The following is a 17,860-nucleotide window of genomic DNA, read 5'->3' as shown; positions in this document are numbered from 1 at the left end:
ACTTCTACAGGAAGCCTGCCCAAAAGATAACAGTTATGTTTCAAGAGGTGAATGTGACACTGACACTGAGGAGAAGGAAACGTGTTTTTTTGAGACGGAGTCTCATTCTGTCACCCAGACTGGAGTGCATTGGTGCGATCTCTGCTCACTGCAGCCTCCGGCTCCCAGGTTCCAGGGATTCTCCCACCTCAGCCTCCCGAGTAGCTGGGATTACAGGCATGTGCCACCACGCCCAGCTAATTTTTTTGTATTTTTTAGTAGAGGCAGGGTTTCACCATGTTGGCCAGACTGGTCTCGAACTCCTGACTTCAACTGGTTGGTCCACCTCAGCCTCCCAAAGTGCTGGGATTACAGGCGTGAGCCACCCCAGCCAGCAGAGAAGGAAACATTTTTAAAGCTATAATCTTTAGGCCGGGCGTGGTGGCTTACACCTGTAATCCCAGCACTTTGGGAGGCCGAGGCAGGCAGATCACAAGGTCAGCAGATCGAGACCATCCTGGCTAACACGGTGAAACCCTGTCTCTACTAAAAATACAAAAAATTAGCCGGGCATGGGGGCGGGCGCCTGTAGTCTCAGCTACTCGGGAGGCTGAGGCAGGAGAATGACGTGAACCTGGGAGGCGGAGCTTGCAGTGAGCCGAGATTGCGCCACTGCACTCCAGCCTGGGCAACAGAGCGAGACACTGTATCAAAACAAAAACAAAAACAAAAAAAGCTATAATCTTTGCAACATCATAATTGCTCCTGTATGTATTAATGTGAGGTCTTTACTATAATATATACCAAGCAGCACACATTCTTATCTCATTTGGGACCTATAAAAAGTCCATAACGTAAGCAGGTGTCATTATCCCCATTTGACAAACAAGGTCATCAGGACTCAGAGAGGATAGGCCGGCTTGGTGGCTCACACCTGTAATCCCAGAACTTTGGGAGGCTAAGGTGGGTGGATCATTTGAGGTCAGGAATTCAAGACCAGCCCGGCTCACTCACTAAGAGTCAGAAGGAATCATGGATGCAAAAACCACACTGCAAACCGTAAAACGCCAAGCAGCTGTGGAAAACAGTATGGCGGTTCCTGAAAAAATAAAACACAGAATGACCATCTGATCCAGCAATTCCACTTCTGGCTATACACCCAAAAGAACTGGAGGCACGGGCTCAGACATTGTACACCCATGTTCACAGCAGTACAATTCACAACAGCCAAGAGGTGGAAGCAACCTGTGTCCATTAACACACGAATGAATAAAAATTAGCCAGATGTGGTGGCACACACCTGTGATCCCAGCTACTGGGGAGGCTGAGGCAGGGGAATCACTTGAACCTGGGAGGTGGAGGCTGCAGTGAGCGGAGATCGTGCCACTGCACTCCAGCCTGGGTGACAAAGCGAAACTCTGTTTAAAAAAAAAAAAAAAAAAAACCTTAGGAAACAAAAACTGTGTCTGAACTCAACATATACAGCCTTTTTTGTCAGTATCCTCTAAATAATACAGTATAACAACTATTTACATAATATTTACATTGTATTGGGTATTACAAGTAATCTAGAGATGATTTAAAGTACATGAGAGAGGAGGCCCAAGAGGGCAGATCACCAGAGGTCAGGAGTTTGAGACCAGCCTGGCCAACGTGGTGAAACCCCATCTGTACTAAAAATACAAAAATTAGCTAGGCATGGTGGTGGGCACCTGTAATCCCGGCTACTTGGAAGGTTGAGGCAGGAGAATTGCTGGAACCTGGGAGGAGGAGGTAGCAGTGAGCCGAGACTGTACCACTGCACTCCAGCCAGGGCAACAGAGCAAGACTCCATCTCAAAAACAAAACAAAAAAAAAACAGGCCAGGTGCGGTGGTTCACGCCTGTAATCCCAGCACTTTGGGAGGCCGAGGCGGGCAGATCACGTGAGATCAAGTGTTCGAGACCAGCCTGACCAATATGGTGAAACCCTGTCTTCACTAAAAATACAAAAATTAGCTGGGTGTGCTGGCATGCACCAGTAGTCACAGCTACTTGGGAGGCTGAGACAGGAGAATTGCTTGTACCCAGGAGGAAGAGGCTGCAGTGAGCCAAGATCGCACCACTGCACTCTAGCCTCCATGACAGAGTGAGACCCTATCTCAAAAAAAAAAAAAAAAAAAAGGCCGGGCGGGGTGGCTCACGCCTGTAATCCCAGCAATTTGGGAGGCCAAGGCGGGCGGATCACAAGGTCAGGAGATTGAGACCCTCCTGGCTAAGACAGTGAAACCCCGTCTCTACTAAAAATACAAAAAATCAGCCCAGCGTGGTGGCAGGCGCCTGTAGTCCCAGCACTTTGGGAGGCCGAGGCGGGCAGATCACGAGGTCAGGAGATCGAGACTATCCTGACTAACACGGTGAAACCTCGTCTCTAATAAAAATAAAAAAAATAAAAAATAAAAATTAGCCACGCATGATGGCAGGCGCCTGTAGTCCCAGCTACTCGGGAGGCTGAGGCAGGAGAATGGCGTGAACCCGGGAGGCGGAGCTTGCAGTGAGCTGAGATCACGCCACTGCACTCCAGCCTGGGCGACGGGGCGAGACTCCATCTCAAACAAAACAAAAAACAAAAAGTACATGGGAGGATGTGCAAAATTTACATGCAAATACTACACCATTTTATATCAGACACTAGAGCATCCTAAAATTTTGTTATCCGCGGCAGGTTGATTCTGGAACCAGCCCCCAGCAGATACCAAAGGATGACTGTATCACATGATTCTACTTCTATGTGGTACCTAAAGTAGCCAAATTCATTGAGACAGATGGTGGAACGGTGTGTATCAGAAGGTCAGGGAGGAGGGAGTAGGGAGTTAGTGTTTCATAGGTGGAGTGGAGGTTCAATGTGGGAAGATGAAAGAGTTCTGGAGATGGATGGTGGCGATGGTTGGACAATGCTGTAACGTACTTAACACCACAGAACTGCACACTTCAAAATGGTTACGATGGCAAGTTTTATACTATGTATTTTTTAAGCACACTTTTTTGTTTTTTGTCTTTTGTTTTAAGGAGCAGAGAGTTTAATAGGCAAGAAAGAAGGGGGAAGAAAGAAAGAAGCAGCTTCCCTATACACAGACTGGCGGGGGGTGGGGGAGGCTCCAAAGCCAGGAGACGGAACCCCACACTTAGGTAATATCAGCCAGCTATATTCAATGGCTGGAGGAGGCGTTTAACTATAATTTTTTTAAAAACAGTCAAATAGGCCAGGAGCGGTGGCTCACGCCTGTAATCCGAGCACTTTGGGAGGCCAAGACGGGTGGGTCATTTGAGGTCAGGAGATCGAGACCAGCCTGGCCAACATGGTGAAACCTCGTCTCTACTAAAAATACAAAAATTAGCCAGGCGTGGTGGTGGGCGCCTGTAATGCCAGCTACTCGGGAGGCTGAGGCAGGATAATCACTTGAACCCAGGAGGCAGAGGTTTCCGTGAGCAGAGATTACGCCACTGCACTCCAGCCTGGGCGACAAAGCGAGACTCCATCTCAATTAAAAAAAAAAAAAAAAAGGGCCAGGCACAGTGGCTCATGCCTGTAATCCCAGCACTTTGGGAGGCCAAGGCAGGCAGATCATAAGGTCAGGAGATCGAGACCATCCTGGCCAACATGGTAAAACCCCGTCTCTACTAAAAGTACAAAAATTAGCTGGGTGTGGTGGTGCGTGCCTGTTATCTCATATACTCGGGAGGCTGAGGCACGAGAGTAGCTTGAACCTGGGAGGCAGAGATTGCAGTGAGCCAAGATCACACCACTGCACTCCTGCCTGGGTGACAGAGCAAGATTCCATCTCAAAAAAAAAAAAAAAAAACAAAAAAACAGTCAAATAGGAAGTCTTGTTATTATATCCATTTGTCAAGAAGCTGAAAGCACCAAAGAAAGCCAACATTGTTTGTCCATCACGACTAGGGCCCCAAACTCCATTTTTACTGACCATGCTAACACACACCCAAATTATGCTCTTTGGAGCATAATTCTTGTACGTTATTGCCACATACAGGATGTCCCCAACTTATATGCAAAGTCTGTTCCAAGAGATCATTGAAAGCTTGTTGTTGCTGTTGTGGTTGTTTTGAGGCATATTTTCTTACAGAAGTGGAATTTTTCCTGGTGACATGGACACTATTCCAACCTAAAGAAGCCCTGGCGTCCATGGCAGAGCTGTGACAGTATCTGCAGTCCCGGCCTGGCCCTGGAGAAAGAAAGAAAGATGGGAGAGGCAGCGACACAGCAGCCTCCCTTTCCAGAGCCCAGGACAGTTTAGGGCCCAATTTGGCAACAGTTGATGTAGGTTGGTTTACAGGTTCTTTTCCCCAAAGTCTCAATGCATCATTACCACCTTGCCTCACTCAGCCCTCAACTCCCCAGTCTGCGACCCATTTGAGCCTCCCGGGAGGAAATTACTTCTTCTTCCTTCTGCCTGCCATTCAAACGCTAATCAAGTATTGAGAAAAAGTTCTTTCCTTAAAATCACTTACATAGTAAATGACTGGCAGCCTCTCAACCTATTTTGAGGTATTTATATCTTCTCAAGTTTTAAGGCAAATTTGAAGCAGTCTTCTTTCAAGGTTAAGGAAGTATTAGCCCATAAATGGGAGGATATTTGGGGGCAGGGGACGCTGGCCTGCTGGTCACTCCGATACCTCCTGGCTTGGTACAGCTTCTCTTCTCTCCATCCACAAATTTTTCAAAGCTACAAAGGTCTAGGGTTTTTCTTTTTCACAACACTTTGGGCCTTGTACGAAGGGACAGGGTTGTGTGGGGAGGCAGGCAAGACTGTCACTTGAACATCAGAAACTGTCTGAGGTTTTATTTAATACGATACCTTTAGGATTCCATTTACAGCACCAAATCCAATTTATTGTAAAACCAATTTCAGTGATCTGTGTTGTGGTCGTGAAAGAGAGAGAAAGGTCCTCTCAACAACTAGAAATACTGACTACTTTCAGCTAGAGGAGCTTTTTCTTCCTCTGCTCAGCCTGTGATAGAGGCACCAGTAAATCAAGATCCCGGACATTGTCTGGCTTCCACAGGGACTAAAATGGACAGGTCAAGAGGAGAAATCATGGCTGATTTGGAAATTAGCTCCCCAAGTGTTAACGCTAACATCCTGTGACCTGGGACATTTAAAGTTTTTGAGATCTTCTCCCAACTCCCATGCAAAAATCCCCCAAAAGGGTATTTTAAATAAATGGTTACATATGCTTATGGGGTATATACATAAGCATGCTGCCATTTTTAAATACTCTAGCATTAAAATAAATTCAGTACCTATAGGTTTTAAACTACAAAACTCCATGATGGTTAGACACTGTAAGTAAGTTCCTTGAGTCATCAAATCAAAACATGAGTTTCAATAAGAAACAAAGCAGAAAGACAAGCAATTTTCCAAAAAGAAAAGCATGTTGAATCAAAGAAAAGCCACAGGCTGCCTGCAGACCTCCGTGCAGTGAGAAGCCACTCTTGCCCAGGCTGATGGAGAGAGGGACAGATTTTTTTAAAACCAGCTAAGGGTGCAGGGAGAGGTGCAGAGAAAAAAAAAAAAAACCGAGAAGCTACCCAGGGGGAGGGCTGAGCCTGGGACACACAGCTAACTAGGTCACTCCAGCACCGGAGCTGGGCCAGAGGACGTTTCAGGCAGAGTCTTTTGCTTAATGCTAGCATTACATGAACTAATCACCCCTGTTGGGAGCAAATGTTGAATGGCTCAGTGGGCCTTCCAAATCTGTGGAAATGGCCTCTGAGGGGCAGGGATAAATGATAGAGAGCGGGCAGTGACTGCGCACACACCCACGTGCCGCACACGGCTCTCAGTGGTTCCCGTGCACCCTCATTTCATCTTCACCACATGCCTCACATTAGGTCCAAGTGTCATCCTGTTTTACAGATGAGGACATGAGGCTCAGAATGGTAAAATAATTGGCCCAAAGCCATACAGCTAGGAAGCTATGGACCCAGGATTTCCACCCATATCCGTGTAACCTCCGAGCCTATGTTCTTAGCTACTCACTGTACTGGGAAGAACAACTGTGGATTGTTCTTCTCTGGCTGACTGAAAAATTGTTTATGATTGCTGAAACCATAAATTTTGGGGGAGGTTAAATATGCACCATCCTGCCTATTTGCAACAAGAGCTTCCAAAAAATCAATTTCCAACGATACTGACGTGTTCTTCCCCAATGGAACCGGCCCCAAATGTCCAAGGGAAGCCAACCTCAGCTGCTGGAGGTAACTACAGCTTGATGACAGTTACTGTATATTCAATCCCAGTTATGTGCCAGGTACCTCACATATGTCACTGAATCCTTACAACAATCCCACAAGGCAGCAACTCCTATCTCCCTCTTAAACTCAGAGAGATTAAGGAATCTATCCAGAGGCATTCAGCTATGAATGCCTGCACCAGAACGATCTTTCTGTTATGTTACGTTGCCTCCCTTACCCGGCCTCAGCAAATACACCCTATCAAAGGCTTGCTCCCAAGGTTCAGTGTTCACCAGGAGACAGAATCCCCCATTTCTTTTTTCTTTTATTTTTTGAGACAGAGTCTCACTCTGTCGCCCAAGTTGGAGTGCAGTGGCACAATCTCGGCCCACTGCAACTTTCGCCTCCGGGGCTCAAGCGTTTCTCACGCCTCAGCCTCCCGAGTAGCTGGGATTACAGGCATGCAACACCATGCCGGCTAATTTTGGTGTTTTTAGTAGAGACGGGGTTTTACCATGTTGGCCAGGTCTTGAACTCCTGACCTCAGGTGATCTACTCGCCTCAGCCTCCCAAAGTGCTATGATTACAGGCATGAGCCACTGTACCTGGTCCCTCATTTCTTTTTTCTTTTCTTTCTCTATGGGGACACGGTCTTTCTCTGACACCCAGGCTGGGGTGTAGTGGCACCATCATAGCTCACTGCAGCCTCAACCTCCCAGCCTCAAGCGATCCTTCTGCCTCATTCTCCCAAAGTGCTGGGATTACAGTTGTGAGCCAGCACTCCAGGCTGGAATCTCTCCATTTCTAAGTCCTGCTGAAAGATTTGGAAAAACAGCACAAGACACAGAGAACAGATAGCTGAAGATATAAAATGAACTTGGTCTGTGGCGGAATGAACTTGACCTACGGCATGTATTTGGAGGTGACCTTTGATCTAACTGGAGCATGAATAATCAATACACTGCATAATAAACCAAAAAAAAGAAAAGAAAAGAAAATCAAGTGAGATCTAATAAAAAACTACCCCGAAGAAAAAGAAATCTCCCTCACCACAGAAAGTCAAAGGGGCATAGCCAACGTGAACCGAGATCAGGCTGGAATCTTTCCCAGAGTCCACGTGTCCTCCTGAACTAAATAAGCACGGAATTGACCATCTTGCATCAGGAAAATAACGTGGGTCCGCTGACTCGGGCACCAGCTTCATGGTTGCTGCCTATAAGCAGTTCCTTCATTAATTAAAGAAACATAATGGCCGAGCGCAGTGGCTCATGCCTGTAATCCCACCACTTTGTGAGGCTGAGGTGAGCAGATCACTTGGCATCAGAAGTTCTAGACCAGCCTGGGCAACACGTTGAAACATAATCTCTACCAAAAATACAAAAATTAGCCGGGCGTGGTAGTACGCGCCTGTAGTCCCACCTACTCGGGAGGCTGAGGCAGGAGAATCACTTGAACCCGGGAGGCGGAGGTTGCAGTGAGCCAAGATCATGCCACTGCACTCCAGGCTGGGTGACAGAGTGAGACTCCGTCTCAAAAAAAAAAGCAAACACCTGTAATCCCAGCTACTGAGGAGGCTGAGGCAGGAGAATCGCTTGAACCCGGGTGGCAGAGGTTGCAGTGAGCTGAGACTGGACCACTGCACTCCAGCCTGGGCGACAGAGCAAGACTCTGTCTCAGAAAATAAAATAAAAACTTAAAAAGTAAAAAAAGGAAACATATCCCCGGTGGGCAAGTTGACCAGTAATGTGACAAATCTCCGCTGGACCCATGCCTAAGCCCTCCCAGAGGAGAGAGGAGGAGAAGCAGGAGGAGAGAGATTGAAGGGGATTTAAGGAGATTTATTTGGGGAAAGGAAAGATTAAAGAGATTTACAGAGACCCAGCCAAAGGAAAACTCAACAAGTTAACCCTTGAAATCCTCCCCTGAGAGCACACAAATGTCCACCTGTCACCAGCAAACCTAATTACTGTCCATTCAGTGGCCAAGTTCGAACCAGAAATTTGTACTTGAGACACAGTCATCATTAGCTTCTCTGGGAACAAGCTCTACCCAAACTCTCATTTCCCAAATCTCATTTTACTAATCAATAAGGACACTGAAGTTTGTTATCTTTACCTTTTTTTTTTTTTGAAATGGAGTCTCACTGTGTCACCCAGGCTGGAGTACAGTGGCACAATCTCAGCTCACTGCAATCTCCACCTCCGGCGTTCAAGCGATTCTCCTGCCTCGGCCTCCGGAGTAGCTGGGACTACAGGTGCACAGCACCACACCCAGCTAATTTTCTGTATTTTTAGTAGAGACGAGGTTTCACCACGTTGTCCAGGCTGGTCTCGAACTCCTGACCTCAAAAGAGGAGGTACCTCAAAGTCCCTCTGAGAATTTCACCTTCAAATTCAGAAATCCCTCCCCAGGGGAGCCCAGAAGCCCAAGGCTGTGAGCTTGCCCCTGTTTCCAGAGCCTCCCAGCACACAGGCACCCATAATGTGTAGACAGAGCAGGTGCTCCGAGAATTCCTGGGGAAACTGAACAAAACCACCAAATGAACTGTTCGTCCAAGCCCAGGTCCTTGGGGAATCTCACACCCCACATCCAGTCCACCAGCAATTCCTACCAGCTCCACCTTTAAAACACATCCGGAATTCGGCCAGGCGAGGTGGCTCACGCCTGTAATCCCAGCACTTTGGGAGGTGGGGGCGGGCAGATTTTTTTTTTTTCTTTTTGAGACGGAGTCTCACTCTGTCGCCCAGGCTGGAGTGCAGTGGTGCAATCTCGGCTCACTGCAAAATCCCAGGCAGGCTCCCACATCAGGCACTTGCCCTTGTGGCCGCCTTTGACCGGAAGAGTCTATGTTCAGACAGCCCCATGGCTCTTTCCAGGTCTGCATTCAAGCGTCACCTCAAGCTGCCATCACCCCACCCCACACATCCCCTTTGGCTCTTGGTTCCTGCCTAACCTGCAGCTTCTAACGTGCTGTTCCTTTCCCTTCTTTGCCCCTTGTATTTTCTGTGGCTCCAGGAGAGCAGGCATTCTCATCTGCTCACTGCCGTCTCCTCAGTGCCTAGAATATAGCAGGTGTTCAACCGATATTTTTAAATGTATGAGAGGCTGAATTTATATCACGCCTCAAAACAAGACGACTGGGGAATCCAAACATCTAAAGAAGACTGCAGCGGGGATACCCTCGGGGAGAAGTCTAGGGGCTTCCCACCCCTCCTTTTTTCTCAGTAATGTTCTTCCTAATGCTTCTCACGGACTCTCAAATTCTAAGTAACCCCAGAAAAACAACTATGAAATTCAGCAGCCAAATATACAAACCACCTCGAGTGTCTGTGCATTCTCTCCCCCACCACACACACATACACACGCGCGCGTGCACACACACACACACGCACACACAAACACATATACACCAAAAAAGAAAAGTTGAGTCTGTTTTCCAGCGGGACTTTCAGACAAACCAATCATCTGTGTCCTTAATAGGTGTATTTATTGGGCAATTTCAGAATAAGTAGCATAGTGTGAGATGAGTGGGAAAAGACGGTGCTTGACCCACGGAAGTTTCTATTTATAGTCTTCCTAAAGCAGCATCCAGCAGGCACTCATTTAATGAAAAAGGAGACACACTGCTATTGACACGAAGTGAGATCAGGGTGCTGGTCCCGAGCTCTTATTGTGCTACTAGTACAGTCACAAAAATGTCCCTCCAGAGCTAAGTGCAGTGGCCCGTGCCTGTCATCCCAGAACTTTGGGAGGCCAAAGTAGGAGGATCACTTGAGGCCAGGAGTTTGAGACCAGCCTGGGCAACACAGCAAAACTCTGTCTCTACAAATAATAAAAAAGTTAGCCAGGCATGGTGGTGCACACCTGTAGTCCTGGCTACTCTGGAGGTTCAGGAAGGAGAATCACTTGAGCCCAGGAGTGTGAGGCTGCAGTGAGCTATGATCGCACCACTGCACTCCAGCCTGGGTGACAGAGCAAGGCTCTTGTCTCAAAAAAAAAAAAAAAAAAAAATTTCCTCCAAACAGAAATGAGCTGCACCTAGCCACACAAGGAAAGCCCCTCGGGAACAAAAGCAAGTGCCCTCCTTACACAGGGAGCCACAGAATCTTAGGGTTGCAAGGGTACTTGAAAATTTTCTCATCGGCTGGGTGCGGTGGCTCACGTCTGTAATCCCAGCACTTTGGGAGGCCGGGGCAGGCGGATCACGAGGTCAGGAGATCGAGACCGTCTTGGCCAAAATGGTGAAATCCCGTCTCTACTAAAAAATACAAAAAATTAGCCGGGTGTGGTGGTGCTACTTGGGAGGCTGAGGCAGGGGAATCGCTTGAACCTGGGAGGCGGAGGTTGCGGTGAGCTGAGATCCCGCCACTGCACTCCAGCCTGGAGACAGAGCAAGACTCTGTCTCAAAAAAAAAAAAAAGAAAAGAAAAGAAAATTATCTCATGTTCCCTGTTCCCCACCCCCAACCTGCCTTGATTTTATAGATGAAGAAACTGAGACAGGGAGAAGGTAATGTAGGTCAATGTCCAAGCAGTCCACAGGCCACAAAACCCCTCATGGCTGAACCAGACCTAAAACCCAGTCTCAAATCCTCCACGATGCCTTGTCCAGCCATCTACAGACAGGAACAACTTCAACTTCAAATGCTCAGTCTACACGAAAAACATGCATTCATATCCCGTGGAGATGAAGATCCATTTTCTAGGGCATGCCATGTTCTGTACTCCAGGGGAAATGAGGTTTGTTGGGAGACTCATTCTGCCACGTGCCAAGTACCCAGGCCTTTCCATTCACATACATTTCACAGCCTGGAAATTGCAGAAGTGACTTCTATGAGTCTGGGGTGCTTCCTAGACACCACATTGAAGCTTTCCTCCCATCCATATACTTCTCCGAATAGTATTTTAGGGGTTTTTTTATTTTTTGCTTCAGTAGTCACTGAAAGATAGCTACGATAGGGACGGCCTGAACAGCCTTGGCAAATACACCAACAGAAATGTGTACCCCTCCTAATTTGCCATTACATAACATTTATTTGTTCTCATAGTGTGCCAAGGGTCTGAAAACATGTTGATTAATAGACAATAATTAAGTCTCACCACCTTATTCAGAGATATGGTTATGTTCTGGGATTCCCTTTTGTAGGAGGCTGCAGTGAAGCGCACAGGTTGAAAGGTTTCTCCCTGAGACCTGACTCAGAGGTGCATCAGACAACCCAGGCCAGACCACAAAGCCCAGTCCTTTCTCTTATGCTGCTCTTTGCTTCCTCAATCTCATTTTCCACCCTCCTGGGCCAACCTTCACTCCCATTCGGCCCCCACTCTCCAGCAAGGTCCCTCTAACCATACAGCCTAACCGCCTTGACCCCTTAGCTTCCAACAGTAAATGCTGGGCTCCATGAGGTGAGATACCTGGATAAGGCAGTGGATATCAGATTACAAAGTCTGGCAAAGTGAGTGCTCCTCTAGCCTTTGCAATGCTTTATTTTAAATACATGTGAACATTGTGAGCTGACAGCCCTGCTTCTTACAAGGCTTTCCTGCCTTCGTATCTTAAAGACGTAGGGAGAAAGTAGGGCAAACAAAGTGACTGGAACTGCGGCATACTTTGGAAATGAATGCCAGTGGTTAATTGTTGATGCCTTTCATTTGTGTTAGATTTCATTCAAAACAAGAGAAGGGCCCAGACTCAAAATCCCCACTGAAGGGACCAGAAGTCAACTCCACATTAAGACTCGGGCCAGAGTCACCGGTCATGGCCCAGGGTGGAGCAGGCATCTTGAACTGGGGACCACTTCTAGAAAGTACACAGAGGCGGCGGGGCACGGTAGCTCACGCCTGTAATCACAGCACTTTGGGAGGCCGAGGCAGGCGGATCATGAGGTCAGGAGATCGAGACCATCCTGGCTAACACGGTGAAACCCCGTCTCTACTAAAAATACAAAAAAATTAGCCAGGCATGGCGGCGGGCGTCTGTAGTCCCAGTTACTCGGGAGGCTGAGACAGGAGAATGGCGTGAACCCAGGAGGCAGAGCTTGCAGTGAGCCGAGATTGCGCCACTGCACTCCAGCCTGGGCGACAGAGCAAGACTCCATCTCAAAAAAAAAAAAAAAAAAAAAGAAAGTCCACAGAGGCAAAAGGACGACAACCCAAAAGCTCTGAAATGCTTCCAAGTTTTCCAAGTTTAGATAACATTATGCTATCATTATTGCCATCATTATGTTTTCTCATTTATTTTATTTTATTTTTTTGAGACCGAGTCTCACTCTGTAGCCCAGGCTGGAGGGCAGTGGCGCAATCTCAACTCACTGAAATCTCTGCCTCCCCGGTTCAAGCGATTCTCCTGCCTCAGCCTCCCGAGTAGCTGGAATTATAGGCACACACCACCACACCAGGCTAATTTTTTTATTGTTAGTAGCGACAGGGTTTCACCATGTTGGCCAGGCTGGTCTCGAACTCCTGACTTAAGTGATCAGCTCGCCTCAGCCTCCCAAAGTGTTGGGATTACAGGTGTGAGCCACCATGCCCAGCCCATTATGTTTTCTTTACATTAATATTAAAGTTCACGTTCCAAATACTAAAGTTAAGTCAAATTATTGACTAAGCATTGGCCATTACAGGATCTACAAAGTGTGTCAACCCTGTATGGATAATCAAAAGTTGCTCTGCCTGTCTGTGAATACCAGCTCCGCCACTTAATAGTTAGCTAAGGTTTGGCAGCTCACATAATTATCTCTGCTGCCTCAGTTTTCTCATCTGCAAATTGGGTGTAATGGTAAATACCTACCTCATAAGGTTACTCTGAGATTTAAATGAGTTAATACACATAAGGCATGTAGAATAATACCTGATCCTGGGTATACATTTCAGAATACCACCTATGATTACCATGATTATTACGTGGAGTAAAAACATCTTGATCATCACACTGTTTCTATCATTCTTCTAGGTCCAATGCCAGTGCTACAGTGGGAAGCTCCTTTGCAAAGAATTCCATCCCAGGCAGAAGGCAATGCTTTAGGACCCTAAGAGAGACCCATTCCCAAAGCTCACAGGGAACAACATGGCTGGAGTCCAAGAGGCTGTTCTGCCAGAGATGCGCTCTGGCACCAGAGGGCAAATCCCCATTTTTCCCCAAGGTGGAAACCACCCGCAGTCATCTCCAAACACCATGCTCCAGCAGGAGCCACAGCTTGGAGCCTCAGCAGCCCCGCCACTGCAGAGGTGCAGCTGCAGGAGTCAGTTAGGGGACAGGGCATCAGTCACCCGGAGGCTACAGGCAGGAAGCCAGTGTGGGGGGCTCGGGTGGGAACAAGCCACGCACAGGAAAGCATTCACACAGGGTGGGTCCCCATGCTCTCCCATCCCCTCATCAGCGGCCACAGCGCGGGTCCTGGATGACAAGCAAAGGCCATGCTTTCTTGTCTCTCAGTAACTTGAGCATCTCAGAATCACAACCCCAAACCCGAATAAACCTCAGTGGCAATTTTCAAAAGTTTTGACCCAAACTAACCCCTTACCTGGCTGCACTGAGAGGCAACCCCAAACCCCTATTTATTAAAAAGCTACATCTTTTTCTGTTTTCATTCCAACAAAGATAGCAAATAGGTGCCCTCCCTGAAAGGCAACAACCACAGCAGGGAGACCCCACTCTAGTCCTCAGCGTGCGCCTTCCCGGGAATCAGAAGCAGGACTGGGAAAGACACCCTCACAACTTCTCTCCGGGGGACCCCCTGCAGATCTGCGTGGGGGTGAGGGGAAATGACTGAACAGCAGCAGACCCCGAGCCTGGAGGTGAAGACAAGCTGGGTAATGTGGTGCTGGAAAAAAGAAACCAAGCACAAAAACAAGCACACGGGAAAAAAGGAGGAAGGAAAGAAAGGGCACCCAACAACGCACTGATTTATCCCATGAAATAGCTCCCCTTTCTCTTCCCAGCCTAATCAACACCTCCATGAACCCCTGCAAAATAGGCATTTCTGACTGCACACCTGTGCGTGAATCCACACTGACAGATACTGATGCAGAGCAAATACTGATTGTGTGAGGGAAGGAAATAACTTGAACTTCAGACTCATTCGGCAGGTCCTGATTCTCTTTCACTATCAGCCTCCCCACCTATTCTGAGCCGCTCCAAAACAAAACAAACAAGACCCAACTCCTGGGCAGAAAGGGAACAGCAGCTGAGCTGAGCAGCACATGCTTGGAGCGTTCCTGCCATCGACTTCGGATTATTTCTGCTTTCTTGAGACGCAGCCATCAGCATGGGACTCGATGCAGCCCGGAGAGCACCGCCCGCGCAGCGACGCGCACAGACCCTCCCTTGGAGACGCGCTCCCCGGCGCGTGCGGCCGAGCCCGCGTGAAATGCACAGACCCTCCGGTGAGGCTCTGCCCACGTGTGACCCTGAGCACTGCGAAGCCCTTCCCTTCCATCCTCGCGTGGCCACCCAAAGTCTTGCCTACACCTCGTACGTGCAGATGCCAATTCCATAGAAATACATGATGTAAGGACAGAAATGGGAACGACTGGAGGCTGATCTTCTCGTGACCACGTCTCGCCAACGCGGTGCGCCCATGCACACGGCGAGTAAACGCACACAGCCGGTAAACAGCCATCCCCACCATGCTCAGCCCACAGTCACGCGTGGGGAGAAGGCAGCGGAGAGGGCGGCGGTGGCAGGAGAAGTGGGAAGTCGCGCGCCCGCGTGGGCTGCTCCCTGACAGCCCGGCGCTGCCCCCTCCCCCTCCCGGGAACGGCGCCCACCCGGGGGTCGCAGGCCCACGCGTCGGGCGCGCTCGGGGGGGCTCCGCAGCGCCGAGAACGGGACAATGAGGACGCGGTGACAGGCTGGGTTTCTGCCGCGGTAGTGGCAGCGGCGGCAGCTGGAGCTGCCCGTGCAGCCCCTGCCGCGGCCACCTCCACCCTCGCCTCCCCGGTCCCCACTTACGTTCCGAGGGTCTCCTTGAACTCGAAGATCTTCTTGATGTCTTCAGCTTGCTTTTTCCAGGAGGAGCTGCTCTCGCCGTTCTCCCGGGCCATGGCCGACGAGCGCGGCGCGGAGGAGCGGCCGGGGGCGCGCTGGGGAGGGGGCGCCGGGGGCGCGGCGCGGGCGCAGAGGCGGCGGGGATGCCGGGCGGCTCGGGCTGCGGCGCAGCTTCCTCCTCTGCAGTTTCCTCTTTCGCTCTCGCCGCCGCCGCCGCGGCCGCGGTCCCTCCCTGGCTCTTATTTCTGCTGTTCTCGGGCACAGACTTCCTGCCGCCGCCGCGCGCCGGCTCCTTTGCCGCCGCCTGCCAGCCTCACTTTCTGCTACTTTCTTGCCTCCCTCCCGCTCCCTCCCTGCTGCCCGCCGCGCTCCCCCCCACCTCACGCCTCCTCCCCCTCCTCCCCCTCCTCCCCCTCCCGCGGGCTCCCCGCCCTCCCCGTGCGCCCCGGCCGCTCCCCGCCTCCAGCGCGCCGCCTTCGGGGATGTCCCGCTCCCCTCCCAAGAGCGCCGGGCCACGGCCGTCGTGCCCCCTGGAGCCCCGGCGAGGGCGGGTGCGGGCCCCCGGCAGGTGCGGGGCGCACGCGGGAGAGCCCCAGCCCCTCCGGGAGCTGGAAACGGAGCCCAGTCTGGGGGCGCCGGGGCTTTCCCGTCTCCGGCGGGAGGGGGCGCCTCTGCGTGGCTCGGAAGCGCCGGGCGGGCGGGGGTGCGCGGAGGCCGGATGCGGGGCGCCGAGGGCGGGGCGCCTTCCCGCGCTGTGGCCTGTGGCCCGGGGGACCCGAGGGGCACGGCGTGGGGTGGGGGGGGGTGGGGGCCGGTTGTTATGGCGACGGGCGGCGGCGGCGGCTGGGATGGAGGCGGAGGCGGGCGGGAGCTCATTCGCATTGCACCAAATCGGTTTCACATCAGTTTCGGGACAGACCCGCGAGGAGCAAGCCGGGGAGCCTCTGGGCGGGCACGCGCAGGACGCGCCAGCAGCTGCCTCGTGGTCCCTTTGCGAGCAAAACTCCCGGGGGTGTTTGGCAGCCGCGCGGGCGCCCTGGTGCTGGGCTGGAGCGGCCGGCGGGCCTGGCCGGCCTGGTTGCCCTGGCTCACGCTTGGCCCCTTCTGGCATCTCCCTGTCTCCTCCCAGAGACTCAGTGGAAAGAAGTGATCGTCTGCCCCGCAGTCCCCTCGAAGGAGGAGCCCACCCGCGGCTGGCTTAGTAGGGTGTCCGGGTTGAGGGGCAGGCACGTGCTTTCCTATGGACTGCCAAAACTAACCCAGAGAATTCCCTCCGGACTCCCATCTCCCAGCTGTACTTCGGCCTGCCCGCCCCACTCCTGGTGTCCACCTGTCAGAGGGCAGCCCACGTGCTCCAGTTCCCTGGTCCCCAACCTGCAGGGGCGACCTCTTGATCGGAAAATTTTAGATTTCTTGGTATCAACACTTCGCCTCCCTCGGGGCCTCTCCTCGTAGTTGGATAAACAGCTCTGTCTCTTGACTGGGGACACCTGTCCCATTTTCCCAGGACTGTTCCAATTTCACTGTAAAAGGAAAAAAAAAAAAAAAAAAATCTGCTCCCTGAATAGGAAACTTCATCCAGCACCTTGTGCCTAGTTCTGACTCTGGCTGAAGTGGAGGCAGCCCAGCTGCTCTCCCTCAGCCCCTACTCTGACCCTAAAGAGGTCAGACGACACCCTGGCATCCCCATTCCTGGGACCTCCATGCTAGTTTCCATCTTTCAAAGACGGTTAGCTTAAGGTTTTCCAAACTGAGAAGAACAAATAGAGGATTTACTTGCCGGTTAGATATAGAATAAATCCACAAACCCAATTTCCAAGAGGGATGGGTGAGAAGAATTACTAAGGAACCTCTCTTATACTTGAGGCACATTACCAAAGTTCAAGGCAAACAGCATCCCCTTCAATAAGAAACGTTTGGAAAACTATCATGTATTTTACTTGTGCCAAAGGTTAGATAATACAAACAGTGGGAACCAGGGCATAAGTCAACTAAGATCCCAACTGTCGCTTTCTCATGCCTGCAATCAGCATCTTCTTGTCCTTTCTTTCTCCTTCCCTTCCTCCCACTGTTTCCTTCTCCTCTTTTCCTATTTGGTTCTCTCCTATGTTCCCTTGCTGCCTGGCCTCAGGAACAGCCGCCAGAGCTCATGAAAACAATTCTCATTCTCAGCTTTTATCCCCACAGCTAAAGAAGTGCTGATTCTCTACTACCCGGCCATAAAAAAGAATGAAATCATGTCTTTTGCAGCAATGCAGTTGGAACTGAAGGCCATTATCTTAGGTGAAATAACTCAGAAACAGAAAGTCAAATACCACATGTTCTCACTTAGAAGTGAGAGCTAAGGCTAGGCGTGGTGGCTCAACGCCTGTAATCCCAGCACTTTGGGAGGCCTAGGCCAGTGGATCACCTGAGGTCAGGAGTTCAAGACCAGCCTGGCCAACATGGTGAAACTCTATTAAAAATAAAAATTAGCCAGGCATGGTGGCACATGCCTGTAATCCCAGCTACTCAGGAGGCTGAGGCAGGAGAATCACTTGAACCCAGGAGGCAGAGGTTGCAGTGAGCCGAGATCATGCCACTGCACTCCAGCCTGGTCAACAGAGTGATATTCTGTTCAAAAAAAAAAGAAAGAAATGAAATTGAGTTAAGACCGCTATTT

The 17,860-nt window shown here is 50.3% G+C and overlaps 1 protein-coding gene across 5 annotated transcripts in view; it reads right to left on the bottom strand.

Moving 5' to 3' along the window:
- The window catches only part of CAMK1D (calcium/calmodulin dependent protein kinase ID), a 486,590-nt gene extending 470,974 nt beyond the window's left edge, over positions 1–15,616 (bottom strand). The window contains exon 1 of one of the 5 annotated variants that reach the window (XM_016962641.3): positions 15,163–15,616. In XM_016962641.3, the coding sequence (XP_016818130.1) occupies positions 15,163–15,254 (92 nt within the window). In that variant the 5' untranslated portion in view covers positions 15,255–15,616. The remainder of the gene's footprint in view (positions 1–15,162) is intronic. The other 4 variants (XM_016962637.4, XM_016962640.3, XM_063780437.1 and 1 more) reach the window with 4 other exon arrangements.
- Positions 15,617–17,860: the final 2,244 nt, after the last annotated feature.

This window comes from Pan troglodytes, chromosome 8 (genome assembly GCF_028858775.2).
Source record: "Pan troglodytes isolate AG18354 chromosome 8, NHGRI_mPanTro3-v2.0_pri, whole genome shotgun sequence".
In the NCBI taxonomy this organism is placed as follows: domain Eukaryota; kingdom Metazoa; phylum Chordata; class Mammalia; order Primates; family Hominidae; genus Pan; species Pan troglodytes.
Note: the sequence above shows the minus strand (reverse complement) of the source record. Positions and strands in the feature narration are given on the sequence as shown.